Here is a 24,221-nt window from a genome sequence, read left to right as displayed (position 1 = left end):
CCCTTCATAGAATAATGTCTCGTAGTAAACCCTAGAAAGTTACTAACTATAATTTCACAGAAGAATTCTACCACACTTTTAAAGAATATGCTGTTATAATACTATTTAAACCTTTGCAGAGGATAAAGCTGCTAGATTGTCATAACATTGACCACAGAGCCTTACAAACATAGCACTCATGTAAATCTTCAGGCTTGTATTGCTTGAGACTATTGATGCAAAAATCCTAAATAAATATTTTATTACTGTTAGCCTGAAAGCCAATGCCATGCTTAATGGGAAAATGGTAGAAACATTACCCTAAAAGTCAAGAGTAAGATATCCACCGTCATCACTGTTTTATCCCAAAGTGTGACGCTAACCCAAAGATGATTGATAAATCTTGTAGAAGGGCTTTTATTTTAGTGCTACATGATCAAAATTAGGATTAAGAGTCATAAGACCAATGATTAAATATTTGTAGCTCATACCATAAGAAGACTTACATCCCTAATACACATAAAGAGCTTTCAAACAATCAGTAAGAAAATGATCAACATCGCAAAAGAAAAGAACAGACTATCACAGGAAGGAAATATAATATAAACATGTGTAAAGCTACTCAAAATTAAAACTGTACTTGTGACCATGTTTTCATCTAGAAGCAATAACACCTCAAGCATCCCTTTACTATGTTGTGACTGGGAATGTAAACTGGTACAACCTTGATGAATGATAATTTTACCCAAATCTATCAAAATTGCAAATACACAAACCTTTTGACCTGGCAGTTTCTTGAAGAATGTATCTTTCAGATGTGATTGGAAGCGTGCAAAACGGTCAAGATTAGTTATTGCAATCTCAAAGCATTGGTTCTTATAGCAAAAGATTGAAAATAGCTTGAATATCCATCAATATGGGATCCCGATGTTATGTGACTAATTGATATGTAGACAGACAAATAAGGAAACACATTGTGAACAATCTGATAGAATAATATAGAAGATGAAAAACGGTTACCACTTGTATATGAAAAGAAAGGACACAGAACAAAAATGTATTTGCTTATGTGGTTCATAGAGTAGTTTGGAAAGATACCCAAGGAACCGTCAACATTAGATATCTTTGGGAAGATGAACTGGTGGGCTAGAAGCCAAAACTGTTGCACCTTTTATACTGGAACCCCCCCTTCTCTTCCCCTGACCCCCCACAAATTAAACTAAATTTAAGCACTTACATATTCTGAATTCTTGGTATTTAAATTATCTTTGTATTATTGTTGATAATTATAACCAGATAAAGCTAGTTTTATGATTACTTGATCAGAAGTTCTGGAAATACTTCATTTATTTTTAAATTAAATCCTTTTGTTTTAGGATCTCCAGCAGAACTATCTCCTACTACTCTTTCCCCTGTTAATCATAGCTTGGGTAAGTTGCACATATGTTCCCCTCATCATTTTTATACTGTATCACCTACTTAATAATAAAAATCATCTCTGGGAGTTATTTTTTATATATCCAAGAAAGGGATCCTAATGAATAGCCAAATAATTATGTATGTGGTTAAAGTAGTGCTTTTTAAAAAGAATATTGACACCATCCCTCAAAATTATTAAGTCTTTTCTGCTGGCACATATAAGAAATAGGTATAATCTATTTATTATTGAAATCATATTCCTCATAGAAAATTATATAACCTGTTATGGCTAGATTTTTATGGTTATGTTTATTTTATGATGTAATTAATAAAAGAGGTATGTGTATTACATATATACACATTGACATAAATATGTATACATGTATACGTAGTATGGGGATTTATATATATATATTATATATATATATAATATATATATGAGAGTGTGCACATATATGTACAAATGTGTATGTGTATGGTCCCTTCATAACCATGAGTTCAGCATCTGCAGATTCAACCAACTGCAGATTGAAAATAATCGGGAAAAAATGAAAATAACAATACGACAGTAAAAACTAATACAAATTGTATTTATTTTTATTTATTTTTTGAGACAGAGTCTTGCTCTGTCGCCCAGGCTAGAGTGCAGTGGCGCAATCTCGGCTCACTGCAACCTCTGCCTCCTGGGTTCAAGCAATTCTCTGCCTCAGCCTCCTGAGTAGCTGGGACTACAGGTGCATGCCACCACACCCAGCTAATTTTTGTATTTTTAGTAGAGATGGGGTTTCACTATGTTGCCCAGGCTGGTCTCAAACTCCTGGCCTCAAACGAATCACCCACCTTGACCTCCTAAAGTGCTGGGATTACAGGCGTGAGCCATCGTGCTGGGCCCAAATTTTAAAATACAGTATAACAAATATTTGTATAGCATTTATATTGTTAGGTATTATAAGTAATCCAGAGATTATTTAAAGTATACAGGATGACGTGAATTTAAGTTACATGGAAATACTACACCCTTTTATGTCAGGGACTTGAACATCTAAGGGTTTTTAGTTAGGGGGAGCCGGTCCTAGAACCAATCCCCTGTAAATGCCAAGGGATGACTATATATATACACATTTCTGTATTACTATTATTATTTTTGCCCTCATTTTACCCTATTTCACAATTTCTCTTCGGTTGTTACATGTTTGGAATTTATTCTACAAAATTGTGAGGTTTTTTTCTTTTGCAGTATTCCTTATGATATGTTTTAGTCAAAACTGCAGAAGCTAAATATATAGTTTTCCAGTGAAATAAGTAGTCTTTTGACTCTATGGTCTGTTTCCACTTGCATGATCTTTGTGTGTTACTGCTTTCTGGTTCTTATGTATGAGTGGGTTTTCTCTTTTTGTAGCTAGGGTATCTCACCAAGAGTATGATGTTAAAATAGACAAATGTCAAAAATATGTCATATTTTGTATCCTTTTATTATTACTGTTTTTCTTTGTGTGGCTTTTGACTCATTAATCTTTGCTCTGGCTTTATCTTACCCCACTTTAGCTTTTTTATGTGCTTTAGAAATGCACCAAGTATGGCAAGTTGACTGACTTTGCCTATGATTGTTTTGTATTTGAACAGGAGCTAGACTAAAACTACTGGTAAAACAAAGAATCCAACATAAAGTGATTTAATGACATGGGAGAAATTTGAAAAAATCTGGTATGATCTATGAAACTGGAGTTTTGTGTGAAAAATAGTGAAAATCTGGTATGATCTATGGAAACCGATACAGATACTATGTCTACTTCCTGAGCTTTTGCCAGTGCAGGCTGGCATAGAGCATGTAAAGATGATTATATTAAATCTATTTTTGGCTTGAATTGTTCACACATTTCTTCCTTTTATTATTTTTTTTCTTTTTCAGATTTACAGCCAGTTACTTACTCAGAACCTGCATTTTGGTGTTCAATAGCATATTATGAATTAAATCAGAGGGTTGGAGAAACCTTCCATGCATCACAGCCCTCGCTCACTGTAGATGGCTTTACAGACCCATCAAATTCAGAGAGGTTCTGCTTAGGTTTACTCTCCAATGTTAACCGAAATGCCACAGTAGAAATGACAAGAAGGCATATAGGTATGTTTTATTTTCCTTGTTGTGAAAAATAAATGCTGTATACTCATAATGTAGGCATTGCGTGGTGTGCCACATCAAGAAGCTTGTGTGCAGTAAAACCAGCTTTCTCTCTGGTGGTTTAAGTGCCGACACATTTAAGTGCACAGGCTTCACTGCTTCTAATAGATCCTGGTGATGCTTCAGCTGCAAACTCTTCAACTTTTATTTGGCACCCTTGGTACTGGAAAGTTCTTCAATAAATATGTGTTAAGATAAGTTTAATTTGCTGAGTCTCTACCAGTCATAAAATTGCCATGTTCAGATTTGGGGGTTAATACTTTTTTATAAATCATGTTTTTTTTTTTGTTTTGTTTTTGTTTTTTTTCAGTTTCTTTATATAGCTCCCAGGTTTTTTCCCCCTTTGGTGAGTTTATATATTAAATGAAATCTGCTTGCTGTTCATCTGAAATGAGATATCTAAAACAAGAACTGCGTTTAATATAGTTCAAAATATAATTCAGGGACATCTCAAAATGTGGTCTGGGGACTTCTGGTAGTCCCAGAAACCCTTTCAGCTAGTTTGTGAGGTCAAAGCTATTTTCATAGTAGTACTGAGATGCTGTTTGCCATTTCTACTCTCATTCTCTCATGACTGTACAGTGGAGTATTCCAGAGCCTACATGCATATGATTTTGCAAGAGATGAAATGTAGATTTGATAATGAGACTCCAATTCTGTTACACTAGACGTGAATGTTGAAATGTTGCCACTCTATTTTTTTTTTTTTTTGCTTTGGAAATGTTGTTTTTCATAGACAAAAATGGTGAAATGTTGCCACTCTATTTTTTTTTTTTTTTTTTTGCTTTGGAAATACAGTTGTTTTTTATAAACATTGTTAATATGTAATGGATTTGATTTTTAAATGAATTTTTTAAATCTCAGTTTTTATATCTAATATGGTCATTTTCCATAATATTCACATAAACAAAAGCTCTTTGGGGTCCTCAGTATTTCCTTAATGATGAAGTGAAAAAGTGTGAGAACCATTCATAATTGAACATCATTCTCATCACCTTAAAGTAACTTCTTTTAACAGTAGTTTGCTTCTGTTTTTTTTCTAATTAACCATTACTTCCTGTGAGAAGTAGTGCTGGTTATCAAAGTGTGATTTTGATACTGCAAAATGATAGTGACTAGAAGATCTATTACTTGGTTCCAAGTGGAAGTTCTCAAATCTTGCTTGATGTATAAATTTGGATAATCTTATTAAGATACCCAGTGTCACTGTAGGTGCTTTAACTAAAATAGTTTTTTGTTTTTGTGTCTTAATTGGGGTTCTGCAAAAAAATTTAATGGGTTTTCTCTGCCTTATTCTCTTCTCCCTCCAAAGTTTTAGATTGCTGTCGTTATTGGATTTTTTAAAATTTTTTATTTCTAGTTTTATAGGTGATATTGATCAGGGAATATAGCCTGAAAAATCTCTACTTTTTGGACTTAGTGTTTTCCCAATGACCATGTGCATGACTGTTTTACAGATATTCCATAGTCTTAACAGAACCAGCGTACCAGGTTCTGTATTAAATCTAAAATGTTAGTTGTTTGATTAGTTTTCTTTTGCTGTGTAACAAATTACCACAAACTCAGTGGCCTAAAACATCAGTTTTTTACCTCACGGTTTCTGTGGGTCAGGAGTCCAGACATGGGTTAGGCGGTCTTTTCAGGGTTTAACAAGGCCAAAATTGAGGTATCAGCTGGCCTGTGTTCTTATCTGGAGCTTGAGGTCCTCTTCTAAGCCCACATGGTTGTGGCAGAATTCAGCTCCTAGATGCCTCCTGAATTCCTTGTCACATGGTGCCATCCATCTTCAAAGTCAGCAATGGAGAATGTCTCTTGTGCTGAATACCTTTCATGCTTTGAATCACTTAGCCTATGACAGTCTAGTCCCTTTTAAAGGATTGCCTGATTAAGGTTAACTGATTTGCTGCCTTAATTACATCTGAAAAAATCCTTAACAGCAGCACCTAGTGTTTGATTAACAGAGAATATATGTGCACCTCAGGGCTGAGACTCTTAGGTGTCATGTTAGAACTCTGCCTCTCACAATTTTTTTTTTAATTCTTATATCTCATATTATTTTGCATCTGTGATCTCTCAGATTCTGAAAGAAGTATATTAAAAATCTCCCAGTAGAATTTTTTCTCACCTAATCATGCTTATACATCTAGAGGTTGGGTTTCCACCATAATATATAGTTTTTAAAATAGCAAATGACTCTTCTTGATGGTTTTACATCTTTTTTCTTAACATTAAGTGGGATCTCTAAGAAAATACAGTTGTAATGAAGATATATTTCTCCAAACATTAGTGAATTCCTTCAAAATTAACTCAATCTTTTACTTATCTTAATATATATCATTTGTATGAAACTATTTTACTATGTGTACTTTTTCTACATTGTTTAAATACTTTCAGTCAGTACACATGTATTTTAAAATCAATAAAATTATTGTTAGAAAATACTTGGGAGAAATATACAGTAGTATATTTAAAGTTAGACTTCAGAAAGACATTATCTGTGAAAAAGATCCTGGAAATACCTTATATCATTTTAGAATTTTTCCAAGAAAATGCTTCCAAAGTCACACTGAAATAGTAAATGTTACAAAACTAATCTCATTTGTATTTTGTTTCAGGAAGAGGAGTGCGCTTATACTACATAGGTGGGGAAGTTTTTGCTGAGTGCCTAAGTGATAGTGCAATCTTTGTGCAGAGCCCCAATTGTAATCAGAGATATGGCTGGCACCCTGCAACAGTGTGTAAAATTCCACCAGGTATGGATTCAATAATGTACATAAACCTATCATGTCAACTTGCTTAGTTTTTCTTGTTGCTAATTTTAGGAATCGGTAGATGATTGCATGCTCATATTCTAAAACTTGTAACCCTTTTAAAATTACTTTTTAATAGTGATACTCTTTTGACAATTTCTTTTACCTTTTTTAATCATAGGCTGTAATCTGAAGATCTTCAACAACCAGGAATTTGCTGCTCTTCTGGCTCAGTCTGTTAATCAGGGTTTTGAAGCCGTCTATCAGCTAACTAGAATGTGCACCATAAGAATGAGTTTTGTGAAAGGGTGGGGAGCAGAATACCGGTATGAAATACATATTTGGTTCTTAAATTTCCACAGTGTAATTATGTTTCATTGCATTCTTGCATATTCTGGAGTTCATTTGTATCTATTTGCAGTGAGGTTATAGAGTCAGCTGATCTTTATGTAAAATAAAGTTGGAGGCCTCCAAATTCAAAACTGTTGCAAATTACCGAGCTGCCATTATGGAAGATATTAAAACATGCACAGGCGTGCATTTTAACATAATTCAGAGTGTTAAATATCATAAAAGGGGTGTATATGAAGGGTTATGTCAGTTTATGGAAGGAGAGATGTTTGCACACGGTGCTCAAGGAAAACTTGATGGCACATGATCTAGTTGTAAAAGGTGCATTGGATTTCAATAGTCATAAATGGGGTGGGCAGAGTTGGGAAGTGATAATCTTGACAATAGCATAGCAATTCAGTTTGGAGAATAGAAAAATAAGGCTGGACAATTAAATTGAGACAAACTAGATGTAGGTTAAGAGGAGGAACTTCATTCAGAAGTAGAAGGAATACTTGCTAATGTGCCAGGCACTGTGCTGTTTTAAGTGTAGTATCTAAAAATTATTATTTCTGTTGTCAATTCATTCTTTGTAAGGTTGAAATATATGAAATTGCCATCGTTGCAGGTAACAAATGGTTCAAACTAATACATATTTGGAAATAGACATAGAAAGCTGATAATTTGCCCAAGGTTACGTTATAAGTGGTTGAGATGGGACTGGAAGATAGTTCTCCTGGACTCTTTACCTCTTTTATAAGGATAGTAGTAACAATTATGTTTAAGTTTTACAAAAACTAATTTGTCATCAGTGGATAAGATAGTCTAGATTATTGATGAATTAAACAATAGATTGGATTTCACATCAAAGAGAGAGAAGACTTCTTGACCATATTTAAGAGTAGGAATTAGGTAAAATACTTAGTCTTTCTTCAATTCGTATTGCTTACTCCATATGCCTGCTTAAGAAATATTCATGTAATATAGTGATTGCATTCCTGCTTCTTCCAGCAATTTAGTCCCTTCCAAATTTATTTGTTTTGGACTTGCTTGTCTATCTTAAGTTTTGTCAGAAATCTGATTTGAGATTGTGCAATGTGAGGTCTACTTGTTGAATACATTTAAAAATATATGGTATATATTTGTATCAGAGAATGAAGACTTGTCACTATTTTTTTCTGAGTTATATTGGTAGAATAATTCATTTTGTGATTTTGCTGTAGTTCTGTTTTGATTATTACCCTTTTGAGATGTTGTTACCTGTTAAGAATGCTGAATGCCGTTTTTTAAAATTAGACTTGACCTGAGTTGATAGCAAAATTAGATTTAAATTATATTGTCTAATAAGATTTCAGGTCAGACTTTTTTTTGTTCTTCAGAAGGTTAGATTAATGCAAAATATGGTAGGAATTTAGTGGAAGTAGGAGTGAATTACAGAGAGAATTCCATGTATATCTGTAGATCTGCTAAGAACAGTTTTACTTGGTAAAGATACTGCCCTTCTTCATTCACTGTGGAATCTGCTGTTCTTTAACTCACAGATAAAGTAAAATCTGTAATTACAGAAGCAGTAATATGCAGTATGTTTTTATGAGTATTGGGAGTCAGGTACATCTGACTTTGGAAAATCAAGTAGTTTCCTGTAACATTTACAAATCAAAATGGCAAATATCCATCTATCTGTGGATATGTGGGTAGCTACCAGGAACTTACTGTCTGTAATCATTCTGGAGCTGAGGAAATAGACCTAATGTTTAGGTTTCTAAAACTATTTTTTTTAAATTTCCTTAATGTCATCTTGGTTGTTAGCACAAAAATGAGGAAATGTAGTAAACAGGAAATATAGATGTATGAAGAATTTGTATTTAATCGAGTGGCAGCCTTCTTAAACCTACTCCCATTGGGTGACCTGGATTATGGATTATTCTAGAAAGGGAAGTGGGACAGGGGAGAACAGGGCAGCCAGGACCATTGTTAAGCCATCTACCAGAGTGGGTGGGTCACTAGAACTGACACCCTTGGGGAAACTCTAGGAAACAGTAAACAGTCTACAGAATTATCCTACCCAGGGGAACAGAAGTGCTGGGCACGTAAATGTCAATTTCTGTTTCCTTGGTTGAGGGCTGCTCCTGGGGATGCTTATTTCCTGGCACCTCTAGCCTTTTTGGGTATATCAGAGAAGTTCTGGGCACAGAAATGCAGATACCTGCAGTTGGAAGTTGTCTAGAGCACACTGAAAAATCCAAAGGGTATAGTGGGGCACTGATAACATCTGCCTCAGAAAATGACATCCTTGGAAGTACAGTTTTAAATTACATTGAACATGTGTTGCTTGGAGATGAAGAGTTGATAATGGGCTTTTCTCGTATTTGAAGGGCTGTTAGTTTGTAGAAGCAAGTGGATTTATTGACTTTATTCTGTGTAGCAAATAAGATGGAACTAAAATCAGTGCATGGAAGTGACAGGATGTCATTGAATAATTTGTAATTCTCTTAGAGTTGCCCCTTTTGTTGAAGCACTATTAAAAGCCCGAATGGTGTTGCTAAGAGGGATGTTCATTGGCTTTGGCAGGGAAAGTTGAATTCCAGCTTTTAACACTCTCTGTGGTGGGTTTAGCTTGGGCCAAAATTTTGTTTTTGCTTTGGTATACTTTTACTTAGATTCTGTTTGATATTTGAGTATCTACTATTCTGTGGTTGATTTGGTAAGTACAGTTACTTTATGTCTTGGTTTGCTTGGACAATCCTGATTCACGTGTCTCCTTTTGGCCTGATCCCCGCCCCCGAGACAGAGTCTCACTCTGTCGCCAGGCTAGAGTGCAGTGGCATGATCTCGGCTCACTGCAGCCTCTGCCTCTTGGGTTCAAGTGACTCTCCTGTCTCAGCCTCCTGAGTAGCTGGGACTACAGGCACATGCCACCACGCCCAGCTAATTTTTGTATTTTTAGTAGAGACGGGGTTTCACCATGTTGGCCAGGATGGTCTCAATCTCTTGACCTTGTGATCCGCCTGCCTCGGCCTCCCAAAGTGCTGGGCTTACAGGTGTGAGCCACCACGCCTGGCCCTGGCCTGATATTAATAGTATCTACATTCTCTCTCAGGTGTTCCATTTTGGATGATGGTGAATAATAAGATCACCTTATTAATTTTAGTGTGATGAGAAAAAGATGTTCTTGTAAATCACTTCTAAAACAAGGTCATCAGAAGTACTTTGACTTTGAGGATCAACCATTTTGCGGAATAATCGTGTCCAAAATTATATACACAACCTTTTAATTTCTGTAAATTTTTAATGCAGTGTACCTAAGCATAGCCATTTTCCCTGCCTGTGGACTTGAATTTCATAATCATTTTCCTGTATTCTTTTAAACAGAAGGCAGACGGTAACAAGTACTCCTTGCTGGATTGAACTTCATCTGAATGGACCTCTACAGTGGTTGGACAAAGTATTAACTCAGATGGGATCCCCTTCAGTGCGTTGCTCAAGCATGTCATAAAGCTTCACCAATCAAGTCCCATGAAAAGACTTAATGTAACAACTCTTCTGTCATAGCATTGTGTGTGGTCCCTATGGACTGTTTACTATCCAAAAGTTCAAGAGAGAAAACAGCACTTGAGGTCTCATCAATTAAAGCACCTTGTGGAATCTGTTTCCTATATTTGAATATTAGATGGGAAAATTAGTGTCTAGAAATACTCTCCCATTAAAGAGGAAGAGAAGATTTTAAAGACTTAATGATGTCTTATTGGGCATAAAACTGAGTGTCCCAAAGGTTTATTAATAACAGTAGTAGTTACGTGTACAGGTAATGTATCATGATCCAGTATCACAGTATTGTGCTGTTTATATACATTTTTAGTTTGCATAGATGAGGTGTGTGTGTGCGCTGCTTCTTGATCTAGGCAAACCTTTATAAAGTTACAGTACCTAATCTGTTATTCCCACTTCTCTGTTATTTTTGTGTGTCTTTTTTAATATATAATATATATCAAGATTTTCAAATTATTTAGAAGCAGATTTTCCTTGTAGAAAAACTAATTTTTCTGCCTTTTACCAAAAATAAACTCTTGGGGGAAGAAAAGTGGATTAACTTTTGAAATCCTTGACCTTAATGTGTTCAGTGGGGCTTAAACAGTCATTCTTTTTGTGGTTTTTTGTGCTTTTTGTTTTTGTTTGTTTTTAACTGCTAAATCTTATTATAAGGAAACCATACCGAAAACCTTTCCAAGCCTCTTTTTTCCATTCCCATTTTTGTCCTCATAATCAAAACAGCATAACATGACATCATCACCAGTAATAGTTGCATTGATACTGCTGGCACCAGTTAATTCTGGGATACAGTAAGAATTCATATGGAGAAAGTCCCTTTGTCTTATGCCCAAATTTCAACAGGAATAATTGGCTTGTATAATCTAGCAGTCTGTTGATTTATCCTTCCACCTCATAAAAAATGCATAGGTGGCAGTATAATTATTTTCAGGGATATGCTAGAATTACTTCCACATATTTATCCCTTTTTAAAAAAGCTAATCTATAAATACCGTTTTTCCAAAGGTATTTTACAATATTTCAACAGCAGACCTTCTGCTCTTCGAGTAGTTTGATTTGGTTTAGTTAACAGATTGCATTATGAAATGGGCCTTTTGTAAATGTAATTGTTTCTGCAAAATACCTAGAAAAGTGATGCTGAGGTACGATCAGCAGATATGGGCCATCTGTTTTTAAAGTATGTTGTATTCAGTTTATAAATTGATTGTTATTCTACACATAATTATGAATTCAGAATTTTAAAAATTGGGGGAAAAGCCATTTATTTAGCAAGTTTTTTAGCCTATAAGTTACCTGCAGTCTGAGCTGTTCTTAACTGATCCTGGTTTTGTGATTGACAATATTTCATGCTCTGTAGTGAGAGGAGATTTCCGAAACTCTGTTGCTAGTTCATTCTGCAGCAAATAATTATTATGTCTAATGTTGACTCATTGCAGTTTAAACATTTCTTCTTGTTTGCATCTTAGTAGAAATGGAAAATAACCACTCCTGGTCGTCTTTTCATAAATTTTCATATTTTTGAAGCTGTCTTTGGTACTTGTTCTTTGAAATCATATCCACCTGTCTCTATAGGTATCATTTTCAATACTTTCAACATTTGGTGGTTTTCTATTGGGTACTCCCCATTTTCCTATATTTGTGTGTATATGTACGTGTTCATGTAAATTTGGTATAGTAATTTTTTATTCATTCAACAAATATTTATTGTTCACCTGTTTGTACCAGGAACTTTTCTTAGTCTTTGGGTAAAGGTGAACAAGACAACTACAGTTCCTGCCTTTGCTGAGACAGCAGTTACACTAACCCTTAATTATCTTACTTGTCTATGAAGGAGATAAACAGGGTACTGTACTGGAGAATAACAGATGGGATGCTTCAGGTAGGACATCAAGGAAAGCCTCTAAGGAAAGGATGCATGAGCTAACACCTGACATTAAAGAAGCAAGCCAAGTGAGGAGCCAGGGGAGATAAGCATTCCTGGCAAAGAGAATAGCATCAAATGCAAAAAGGTTCACACTAAAGGAAACTCCTGATTAGGTATTAATGCTTTATATAGAAACCTCTATACAAATCCAAACTTGAAGATCAGAATGGTTCTACAGTTCATAACATTTTGAAGGTGGCCTTATTTTGTGATAGTCTGCTTCATGTGATTCTCACTAACATATCTTCTTCCTCAACCTTTGCTGTAAAAATTTCATTTGCACCACATCAGTACTACTTAATTTAACAAGCTTTTGTTGTGTAAACTCTCACTGTTTTAATGCCCTGCTGCTTGCTTCCAGACTTTGTGCTGTCCAGTAATTATGTCTTCCACTACCCATCTTGTGAGCAGAGTAAATGTCCTAGGTAATACCACTGTCAGGCCTGTAGGAGATACTCAGTGGAGCCTCTGCCCTTCTTTTTCTTACTTGAGAACTTGTAATGGTGTTAGGGAACAGTTGCAGGGGCAGAAAACAACTCTGAAAGTGGTAGAAGGTCCTGATCTTGGTGGTTACTCTTGCATTACTGTGTTAGGTCAAGCAGTGCCTACTATGCTGTTTCAGTAGTGGAGCGCATCTCTACAGTTCTGATGCGATTTTTCTGTACAGTATGAAATTGGGACTCAACTCTTTGAAAACACCTGTTGAGCAGTTTACTTCATGGTTGTAATTACATTTGTGTGAATGTGTTTGATGCTTTTTAACGAGATGATGTTTTTTGTATTTTATCTACTGTGGCCTGATTTTTTTTTGTTTTCTGCCCCTCCCCCCATTTATAGGTGTGGTTTTCATTTTTCTAAGTGATAGAATCCCCTCTTTGTTGAATTTTTGTCTTTATTTAAATTAGCAACATTACTTAGGATTTATTCTTCACAATACTGTTAATTTTCTAGGAATGATGACCTGAGAACTGAATGGCCATGCTTTCTATCACATTTCTAAGATGAGTAATATTTTTTCCAGTAGGTTCCACAGAGACACCTTGGGGGCTGGCTTAGGGGAGGCTGTTGGAGTTCTCACTGACTTAGTGGCATCTTTATTCTGTACTGAAGAACTGCATGGGGTTTCTTTTAGAAAGAGTTTCATTGCTTTAAAAAGAAGCTCAGAAAGTCTTTATAACCACTGGTTGAGATTAGAAAAATATAACTGGATTTAGGCCTACCTTCTGGAATACCACTGATTGTGCTCTTTTTATCCTACTTTAAAGAAGCTTTCATGATTAGATTTGAGCTATATCAATTATACCGATTATACCTTATAATACACATTCAGTTAGTAAACATTTATTGATGCCTGTTGTTTGCCCAGCCACTGTGATGGATATTGAATAATAAAAAGATGACTAGGACGGGGCCCTGACCCTTGAGCTGTGCTTGGTCTTGTAGAGGTTGTGTTTTTTTTCTCAGGACCTGTCACTTTGGCAGAAGGAAATCTGCCTAATTTTTCTTGAAAGCTAAATTTTCTTTGTAAGTTTTTACAAATTGTTTAATACCTAGTTGTATTTTTCACCTTAAGCCACATTGAGTTTTGCTTGATTTGTCTGTCTTTTAAACACTGTCAAATGCTTTCCCTTTTGTTAAAATTATTTTAATTTCACTTTCTTTGTGCCCTTGTCAATTTAAGACTAAGACTTTGAAGGTAAAACAAACAAACATCAGTCTTAGTCTCTTGCTAGTTGAAATCAAATAAAAGAAAATATATACCCAGTTGGTTTCTCTACCTCTTAAAAGCTTCCCATATATACCTTTAAGATCCTTCTCTTTTTTCTTTAACTACTAAATAGGTTCAACATTTATTCAGTGTTAGATACCCTCTTCGTCTGAGGGTGGCGTAGGTTTATGTTGGGATATAAAGTAACACAAGACAATCTTCACTGTACATAAAATATGTCTTCATGTACAGTCTTTACTTTAAAAGCTGAACATTCCAATTTGCGCCTTCCCTCCCAAGCCCCTGCCCACCAAGTATCTCTTTAGATATCTAGTCTGTGGACATGAACAATGAATACTTTTTTCTTACTCTGATCGAAGGCATTGATATTTAGACATATCAAACATTTCTTCCTTTCATATGCTTTACTTTGCTAAATCTATTATATTCATTGCCTGAATTTTATTCTTCCTTTCTACCTGACAACACACATCCAGGTGGTACTTGCTGGTTATCCTCTTTCTTGTTAGCCATGTTTTTGTTTTTGTTTTTGTTTTTTTTGAGAGGGAGTCTCGCTCTGTTGCCCAACCTGGAGTGCAGTGGTGTGATCTTGGCTCACTGCAAGCTCCGCCTCCCGGGTTCACGCCATGCTTCTGCCTCAGCCTCCCAAGTAGCTGGGACTACAGGCGCCCACCACCACACCCGGCTAATTTTTTGTATTTTTAGTAGAGACGGGGTTTTACCGTGTTGGCCAGGATGGTCTCGATCTCCTGACCTCGTGATCTGTCCACCTCGGCCTCCCAAAGTGCTGGGATTACAGGCGTGAGCCACCGCGCCCGGCCTAGCCATATTTTTATCTGCATATATCAGAATGTTTCTCTCCTTTGAACTTATTAACAAAAAAGGAACATGCTTTTCATACCTAGAGTCCTAATTTCTTCATCATGAAGGTTGCTATTCAAATTGATCAATCATTTTAATTTTACAAATGGCTCAAAAATTCTGTTCAGTAAATGTCTTTGTGACTGGCAAATGGCATAAATTATGTTTAAGATTATGAACTTTTCTGACAGTTGCAGCCAATGTTTTCCCTACAATACCAGATTTCCATCTTGGGGCATATTGGATTGTTGTATTTAAGACAGTCAGAATAATGATAGTGTGTGGTCTCCAGAGGTAGTCAGAATCCTGCTATTGAGTTCTTTTTATATCTTCCTTTTCAATTTTTTATTACCATTTTGTTTGTTTAGACTACACTTTGTATGTAGGGATTGAGGGGCAAATTATCTCTTGGAGTGGAATTCCTGTGTTTTGAGCCTTACAACCAGGAAATATGAGCTATACTAGATAGCCTCATGATAGCATTTACAATAAGAACTTATCTTGTGTGTTCATGTAATTTTTTGAGTAGGAACTGTTTTATCTTGAATATTGTAGTTAACTATATATAGCAGAACTGCCTCAGTCTTTTTAAGAAGGAAATAAATAATATATGTGTATGAATTTATATATACGTATACACTCATAGACAAACTTAACAGTTGGGGTCATTCTAACAGTTAAAACAATTGTTCCATTGTTTAAATCTCAGATCCTGGTAAAATGTTCTTAATTTGTCTGTGTACATTTTCCTTTCATGGACAGACCATCGGAGTACATTAATTTTCTTAATCTGCCATTTGGCAGTTCAGTTAATATACCATTTTTTGGCAACTTGGTAACTAAGAATCACAACCAAAATTTGTTAACATCAAAGAAAGCTCTGCCATATACCCCGTTACTAAATTATTATACATCCAGCAGATTCTGGGATGTACTAACTTAGGGTTAACTTTGTTGTTGTTGATAATACTAGATTGCTCCCTCTTTAATTCTTCTTCTGGTGCAAGGTTGCTGCTTAAGTTACCCTGGGAAATACTACTATAAGGTCAAATTTTCTAGTATCTTACAGCCTGATTGAAGGTGATTCAGATCTTTGCTCAATATAAATGGATTTTCCAAGATTCTCTGGGCCATCTTTGACCCACAGGTGATCTCGCTGGAGTATATTAACTTCAGTGCCAGTTGGTTTGGTGCCATGAGATCCATAATGAATCCAGAACTTCACCATTGCTTAGATATAAGAGTCCCTTGGAAGAATAATGCCACTGATGATGGGGGTCAGAAGGTGTATTAACTCAACATAGAGGGCTTTTAGATTTTTCTTCAAAAAAATTTCGAGAAAAATGTTCTTTTACCCTCCAAACAGTTAACAGCTCTTAGTTTCTCCAAATATGCTCTTTGATTTACTTATTTTTAATTAAAGATGGTAATTTATTGAACAATGAAATCCGTAATATATTGATTTAAGGACAAAAGTGAAGTTTTAGAATTATAAAAATACTTAAATATTATATATTTTCCATTTCATAATTGTTTTCCTTTCTCTGTGGCTTTAAAGTTTTTGACTATTTTACAATGTTAATCACTAGGTAACTTGCCATATTTCTGGTTCTATATTAAGTTCTATCCTTTATAATGCTGTTATTATAAAGTTGGTTTTTAGCATTTGTCTGTAGCAATAGAAATTTTACTAAGTCTCTGTTCTCCCAGTAAGTTTTTTCTTTTCTCAGTAAGTCCCTAAGAAAACATTTGTTTGCCACTCTTACTATTCCCAATCTTGGATTGTTCGAGCTGAAAAAAAATTTGATGAGAAACAGGAGGATCCTTTTCTGGTGAATATAGGTTCCTGCTTTAAGAATGTGGAAATCCATTGCTTTGTATAACTAATATACACACAGATTAATTAAAATTGTGAGAAATAATTCACACATGACAAGTAGGTAACATGCATGAGTTTTGAATTTTTTTAAAAACCCAACTGTTTGACAAAATATAGAACCCAAATTGGTACTTTCTTAGACCAGTTTAACCTCACACCTCATTTTTGCTTTTCCAACCCTGACTTGAAAGGCATGTTTGTATCTTTTTATTAGTGATAGTGAAGCTGTGACACTAACCTTTTATACAAAAGAGTAAAGAAAGAAAAACTACAGCGATTAAGATGAGAACAGTTCTGCAGTTGTTGAACTAGATCACAGCATTGTAGGCAGAATAAAAAATGTTCATATCTGAGAATATTCCTTTCGCCATCTTTTCCCAAGGCCAGACCTCCTGGTGGAGCACAGTTAAAAGTAACATTCTGGGCCTTTGTAATCGGAGGGCTGTGTCTCCAGCTGGCAGCCTTTGTTTTAATATATAATGCAGGACTGTGGAAAACAGTTGGCATAGAATATTTTCACCTAAAAAAGAAAGAAAAGACATACAAAACTGGATTAATTGCAAAAAGAGAATACAGTAAAATACCATATAACTGGACAAAGCTAGAAGAACCTTTAGAAGATTTGTCTGAAAACAGATTTCAAGAGTGAGCTTTTATACACTGCTCACTAATTTGCTTGATTACTACCAACTCTTCTTAAAGTTAACACGTTTAAATAAGGTATTTCTGGACTTCCTAGCCTTTTAGCAAGCTTAGAGGAACTAGCCATTAGCTAGTGATGTAAAAATATTTTGGGGACTGATGCCCTTAAAGGTTATGCCCTTGAAAGTTCTTACCTTTTCTCTAGTGATATTAAGGAAAGAGTGGGTAGTGTTCTCAGGGTGACCAGCTGCCCTAAAGTGCCTGGGACTGAGGGTTTCCCTGGATGCGGGACTTTCCCTGGATACAAAACTTTTAGCAGAGTTTTGTATATATGTGGATTTTTCTGATAAGTAGCACATCAGAGGCCTTAACCACTGCCCAACAGCGATTCTCCATTGAGAGTACATATCTTGAACTTAAGAAATTCATTTGCTCTGATTTTTAATCTTGTAAAGTTTTTGCTAAACTCAAAACAAGTCCCAGGCACACCAGAAGGAGCTGATCACCTTAGGTGTTCTTGTGATTTATCCTCACTTCCCTATGTTGTCATAGTTGCTTCTAAACTCAGCTGCACTATGGCTGTCAACATTTCTGATACTTACTGGGATATGTGCCATCCAGTCATTTAGTACTTTGAATGGAACATGAGATTTATAACACAGGTAATAGCTGAAGGTACCAGTATGGTGGTGAGACTCACACTTAGTGATCCAGCTAAGGTAACTGATGTTTTAATGGAACAGAGAAGAGGCCAACTAGATTAAGTTCTTCTGAACCTATGTGTATATGTAAGTACAAATCATGCGTCCTTATGGGGTTAAACTTAATCTGAAATTTACATTTTTCATAGTAAAAGGAAACCAATTGTTGCAGATTTCTTTTCTTGTGAGGAAATACATGGCCTTTGATGCTCTGGCGTCTACTGCATTTCCCAGTCTGTTCTGCTCGAGAAGCCAGAATGTGGTGTTAACATTTTTCCGTGAATGTTGTGTTAAAATGATTAAATGCATCAGCCAATGGCAAGTGAAGGAATTGGGTGTCCTGATGCAGACTGAGCAGTTTCTCTCAATTGTAGCCTCATACTCATAAGGTGCTTACCAGCTAGAACATTGAGCACGTGAGGTGAGATTTTTTTTCTCTGGTGGCATTAACTTTGTAATGCAATATGATGGATGCAGACCCTGTTCTTGTTTCCCTCTGGTAGTCCTCAGTGGCTGCATCCTTGGTGCACTGTGATGGAGATATTAAATGTGTTCTTTGTAAGCTTTCGTTCTATGATTGTCAAAAGTACAATGTGGTTCCTTTTTTATTTTTATTAAACAATAAGCTGAGGCTTTATTACAGCTGGTTTTCAAGTTAAAATTGTTGAATACTGATGTCTTTCTCCCACCTACACCAAATATTTTAGTCTATTTAAAGTACAAAAAAAGTTCTGCTTAAGAAAACATTGCTTACATGTCCTGTGATTTCTGGTCAATTTTTATATATATTTGTGTGCATCATCTGTATGTGCTTTCACTTTTTACCTTGTTTGCTCTTACCTGTGTTAACAGCCCTGTCACCGTTGAAAGGTGGACAGTTTTCCTAGCATTAAAAGAAAGCCATTTGAGTTGTTTACCATGTTACTATGGGACTAATTTTTAATTGTTTTAATTTTTATTTAAACTGATCTTTTTTTATATGGGATTACATTTTGGTGTTCACTCCCTAAATTATATGGAAACCAAAAAAAAGTGATTGTATTTCACATATGGACATATGATTTTAAGAGTACATGTTTTTGTTTTTTTAATTTGGTGTTATATAAAAGATTATCCTATCCCCCCGGGAGATAAATTTATACTACTTAATATAACCCCACAACAGGCGCACACCACACACTGCACAGTGCTATTTATACATTTTTATTTATTTCAGAGTTTGCCTATGCTACATTAGCGCTCTAATACATAAGATCTATGCTGTAAACAAAAACATCTTCAAAGTTGAAATTTGCTGAAATATACTTTTAACAAAATAACATTTTTAAGGCTCCATTGAAAAATACTAGATAAGATATAATCTCATATAATCAGTATGAATAATTTTAAAAATGAGGAATATTTAGGTCAGCCACACTTCCTTTGTGCCTTGCAAGAATTCAGTTCTGTGGATGAATCAGTACTGGTTAGCAGACTGTTTTCTGCAAACCATTTTAAACATGCTTTAGTATGCAAGAAAAAGGGACCTCAAATGCTAAAATACACTATTTTACGTGGCATTGAATAGCCTTGGGACTGGTGTAGTTTTATCAACACCTTTTTATTAGGAAGAAACCCAAGAAAATTTACTGTAATTGCTACCACCTGCCACTGTATAAATAATCTAAAAGGGACTTCCCAACATTGAACAACAACATTGAGGGCTGACTCGAGATCCTTCTACATTGTCACCTCAGCCTGGCTTTGCCTGCCACTGCTTAGCTTGAGGTAGTGACACTGTTCTGTATCAGGAGATTTTTATAATGGCCCTAGCATCCATAATTCCACATGTTCATCAAATGGCTGAAGAGTATGAGAGAAGTATTAAGGTCTATGTTTGGGCTGCCTCCCCACTTGGCATATTCTGTTTTTCCCTCTTCAAAATAGATTGAAAGCCTCTTAGTGCAGGAAGCAGGCATCAGTATCAAACTAATGTCATCCAATGTAATTATTTTAAGCTCCAGGTTTGTCTAAGTTTGGGTGAAGAATGTTCATGAACATGTTTGCAACATACAGTTATCCAGCTTCCCCTTTGACAGATTCACCCTTCTCATCAAAATACACAGTAAGCCCAACCTAAAAATTATAAGTTTACAAATAAAGGAATAGAAAAACCCAAAAAGCTAATTTACACATAAAAATTATCTTTTGCTGCAATAAATAGGTATGGAAATATTTGTAGAATTGGTTTAACTGATTTTGTAAAACAAATGTCATGCTATTTTGCCATAGTGAGACATGCAGTAATTCTTAAAATCACATTAATAGAAGGCAAGAACATTGAATCAGACTTAGCAGATAACAGATTCAGTGATAAATGAACAATAGACTAAAGCATACTTAGGAAGCTACATGAGAACAGAATGTATTACTGTGCTCCCGTCCAAACTGCATGACTTTATTGGTTATAGAATAAATGGAATTTGAGATGGGGATTTGCCAGTTTTTACAGTCTGTCTTCAATAGTTTTGTTGGCTGCCTCTGCACCTTTCTAAATGTTATGTGAAAATAAAATTATTTAAGTTCTAAAGTAGTTTAGGAAAGAGATGTGATGACAGGAAAAAGAAGTTAACTTCTGAACAGTTTGGTCCAGGAAGAAGATGGGCAGAATACAGTAAGCCCAGGGTTGAAGAATACATTCAATTTGGAGAGATGGAGAAGACCTTTGAAGAAGGTCAAAATGAGATCTTGGAACAGAACTCTCACCTGTGTGTCTGGATATACATGAAAACTGGACGGTGTTATTGAGCTACTGCTTATATGGTGAGCAGAAAATTGATAACCACAAGCCTGGTAGGTTCTGCTATGAAGCCCACATATAATCACAAGGCCTAGATAGCTTGGAGTTAAAAGCCAAGGATAGCTGTATAGTTTGGGTTCCATAGTTTGCAGTGAGATTGTGCTTCTGAGCAGTCATTTGGGGGCAGTGGTTCTGAGATTACAAGCCATAACCCAGCCAAAAACGGGCTACATGTGGAATGAGGATGAGGAAGTTGCTACATATAAACCCTAGTGTGTGTGTGTGTATGTGTGTGTGTATTAAGTGAAACTTAGTTAACTTTTTTGCTCACAGCCAAAGATTATTCATCTAGAGAAGCCATTGGAATTTTAGCAGAGTTTTGTATATATGTGGATTTTTCTAATAAGTAGCAAATTAGAGGCCTTAACCACTGCCCAACAGCGATTCTCCATTGAGAGTACGTATCTTAAACTTAAGAAATTCATTTGCTCTGATTTTAAATCTTGTAAAGTTTTTCTTCATGAGAGGTCTTATCTCTAAACTATATTGTGGCAGTATTTGATCAAACTACATAAGTACCATGTAAATAAGATTTTAATACAAATGATGACTCACTTCTAAATGGTTTGCCATTTAGAAATGTGCTGCTGTGAGAAAAACGAATTTTTTTTTTTTTTTTTTTTTTTTTTTTGGAGACAGAGTCTTGCTCTGTTGCCCAGGCTGGGGTGCAGTGGTGCGATCTCGGCTCACTGCAGCCTCGCCTCCCGGGTTCAAGTGATTCTCCTGCCTTAGCCTCCTGAGTAGCTGGGATTACAGGCACACACCACCACGCCCGACTACTTTTTGTATTTTTAGTGGAGACAGGGTTTCACCATGTTTGCCAGGCTGGTCTTGAACTCCTGACCTCAGATGATTTGCCTGCCTCGGCCTCCCAAAGTGCTGGAATTACAGGCGTGAGCCATCATGCCTGGCTGAAAAGTGAAAATTTAAGCCAGCTTACCACCTGGAATAAAAATGTTTTATAGGAATGTCTAGGTTGCTCTTTTATATTGAAAAAAAAACTTATTAGTGTCTGTTTTACCCAAGAACCACAAGCTACTTCATTTCAACTTTTAAATCATGAATAATAACGTGTTATCACCACATTTAAAAATGTACATCGTCAATCACAAACACATATTCTAACGAATTGAATTTTATAGAGATAATTGAATGCTTTCATCTGTAAAAGAATTAGTGGCCGGCAAACCACTGTGGATTCTTGCTATGCTTTGAAGTTGTCAGTGGGGGAATTTGCTGCTGCAAGTTACTTACACTTGTAGGCAAAGGGAAATTCAAATTTTTAATTCTAAATTGAAAACCACTGACAAAATTTTATACTCTGAAAGTTTGGTTGTTAGCTTAGTCATTATTTTCCTGTTCTTTATCATTTCGGAATTCAGATGCTTAAATTTAACATACAAATTATTTGTTGGTAAAACATAAAACATATAAAAAGCTTCATTTGGTAAACTAAATTTTAGGATTCAAAGTCTCTAACAATTTCTGTGTGACATGTCATACGGTGCAATTTTTATTTGCCAAAGTGTCTACTTCATACTGCCTATGCACTGCTTCCCGTTTTTAATCTCTCTACCCCTAACCCCCTATAATTAAAGAAACCCTTAGAAAACTGCCTTCTTTTAGAATACCTAATTGATTACTTTAAATATTTTTTCAGAATCAAAATTACAAAAGGGAGAGATACCTAAGAATCTGGCTTGTTTATATTCTTTAAAAGATCGCATTTGATTGAAGGTGGGTGCATATTTTTTATATCCACTCTTTCCCCATTTGTATGTGACCATTGTAAAAGTGGATGTGCTTTTTTTTTTTTTTTTTTTTTTTTGCTGAGGTCTAGAGACAATGTTTTAGAGATACAGAATGAAACATTTATGGGTAAAATACAATGGGTAAGACTTGCTTCAAAATAGTATGTGACAGAGGAAGTAGATGGAGGTATGAATGAATAGGACATTGATGGTTGGTTGTTGGGATTGGGTAAGGGAGCTTTATTGTATTCTATTTCCTTTTAGATAAGTTTGAAATTCCTTGTAGTGAAGAAATTAAACGTCTCCATGAGGTGCATTGCCACGTCTTCTCTAGGAAGCCTCCTTAACATCCTCTGGTGGCTCCTGAACTTTTTCTGTTCTCATTCACAGGGAAGCTCATGGGGCTGCCTGGAGACTTGAGGTTACATCTTGCCTAGTATTACCAAAATTGTGATACTTTTCTCCACCCCATAATAGCACAGTCTTTGGTCTCAACTTGAACTAAAGTCTTTTTTTCTTTTTTTTTTTTTTTAGTATTTATTGATCATTCTTGGGTGTTTCTCGGAGAGGGGGATGTGGCAGGGTCATAGGACAATAGTGGAGGGAAGGTCAGCAGATAAACATGTGAACAAGGGTCTCTGGTTTTCCTAGGCAGAGGACCCTGCGGCCTTCCGCAGTGTTTGTGTCCCTGGGTACTTGAGATTAGGGAGTGTTGATGACTCTTAACGAGCATGCTACCTTCAAGCATCTGTTTAACAAAGCACATCTTGCACCGCCCTTAATCCATTTAACCCTGAGTGGACACAGCACATGTTTCAGAGAGCACGGGGTTGGGGGTAAGGTTATAGATTAACAGCATCCCAAGGCAGAAGAATTTTTCCTAGTACAGAACAAAATGGAGTCTCCTATGTCTACTTCTTTCTACACAGACACAGCAACAATCTGATCTCTCTTTCCTTTCCCCACATTTCCCCCTTTTCTATTCGACAAAACCGCCATCGTCATCATGGCCCGCTCTCAATGAGCTGTTGGGTACACCTCCCAGACGGTGTGGCGGCCGGGCAGAGGGGCTCCTCACTTCCCAGACGGGGCGGCTGGGCAGAGGTGCCCCCCACCTCCCGGACAGGGTGGATGCTGGCTGGGGGCTGCCCCCAACCTCCCCAACGGGGCGGCTGGCCGGGTGGGGGTTGCCCCCCACCTCCCGGACGGGATGGCTGGCCGGGCAGGGGCTGCCCCCCACCTCCCTCCCAGACGGGGCGGCTGCTGGGCGGAGATGCTCCTTACTTCCCGGATGGGGTGGCTGCCGGGCGGAGGGGCTCCTCACTTCTCAGACGGGGCGGCCGGGCAGAGACGCTCCTCACCTCCCAGACGGGGTGGTGGTCAGGCAGAGACACTCCTCAGATCCCAGATGGGGTCGCGGCCGGGCAGAGGCGCTCCTCACATCCCAGACGGGGCGGCGGGGCAGAGGCGCTCCCCACATCTCAGACGATGGGCGGCCGGGCAGAGACGCTCCTCACTTCCTAGACGGGATGGCGGCGGGGAAGAGGCGCTCCTCACTTCCCAGACTGGGCGGCCGGGCTGAGGGGCTCCTCACATCCCAGACGATGGGCAGCCAGGCAGAGATGCTCCTTACTTCCCAGACGGGGTGGCGGCCGGGCAGAGGCTGCAATCTCCGCACTTTGGGAGGCC

General features: G+C 36.8%; 1 protein-coding gene across 21 annotated transcripts in view; it reads left to right on the top strand.

The window, feature by feature from the left end:
- SMAD2 (SMAD family member 2) overlaps nucleotides 1-11,729 on the top strand; it is an 89,613-nt gene extending 77,884 nt beyond the window's left edge. For all 21 annotated transcript variants that reach the window (XM_054672021.2, XM_016933657.3, XM_063796098.1 and 18 more), the window contains 5 exons: nucleotides 1,356-1,409; nucleotides 3,308-3,520; nucleotides 6,193-6,330; nucleotides 6,509-6,653; nucleotides 10,030-11,729. In XM_054672021.2, the coding sequence (XP_054527996.1) occupies nucleotides 1,356-1,409; nucleotides 3,308-3,520; nucleotides 6,193-6,330; nucleotides 6,509-6,653; nucleotides 10,030-10,153 (674 nt within the window). In that variant the 3' untranslated portion in view covers nucleotides 10,154-11,729. The remainder of the gene's footprint in view (nucleotides 1-1,355; nucleotides 1,410-3,307; nucleotides 3,521-6,192; nucleotides 6,331-6,508; nucleotides 6,654-10,029) is intronic.
- The last annotated feature ends 12,492 nt before the right edge of the window (nucleotides 11,730-24,221 follow it).

The sequence above is a fragment of the Pan troglodytes genome, chromosome 17 (assembly GCF_028858775.2).
Source record: "Pan troglodytes isolate AG18354 chromosome 17, NHGRI_mPanTro3-v2.0_pri, whole genome shotgun sequence".
NCBI lineage: Eukaryota > Metazoa > Chordata > Mammalia > Primates > Hominidae > Pan > Pan troglodytes.
The sequence above is the reverse complement of the archived record's forward strand: the minus strand, read 5'-3'. Positions and strand labels throughout refer to the sequence as shown.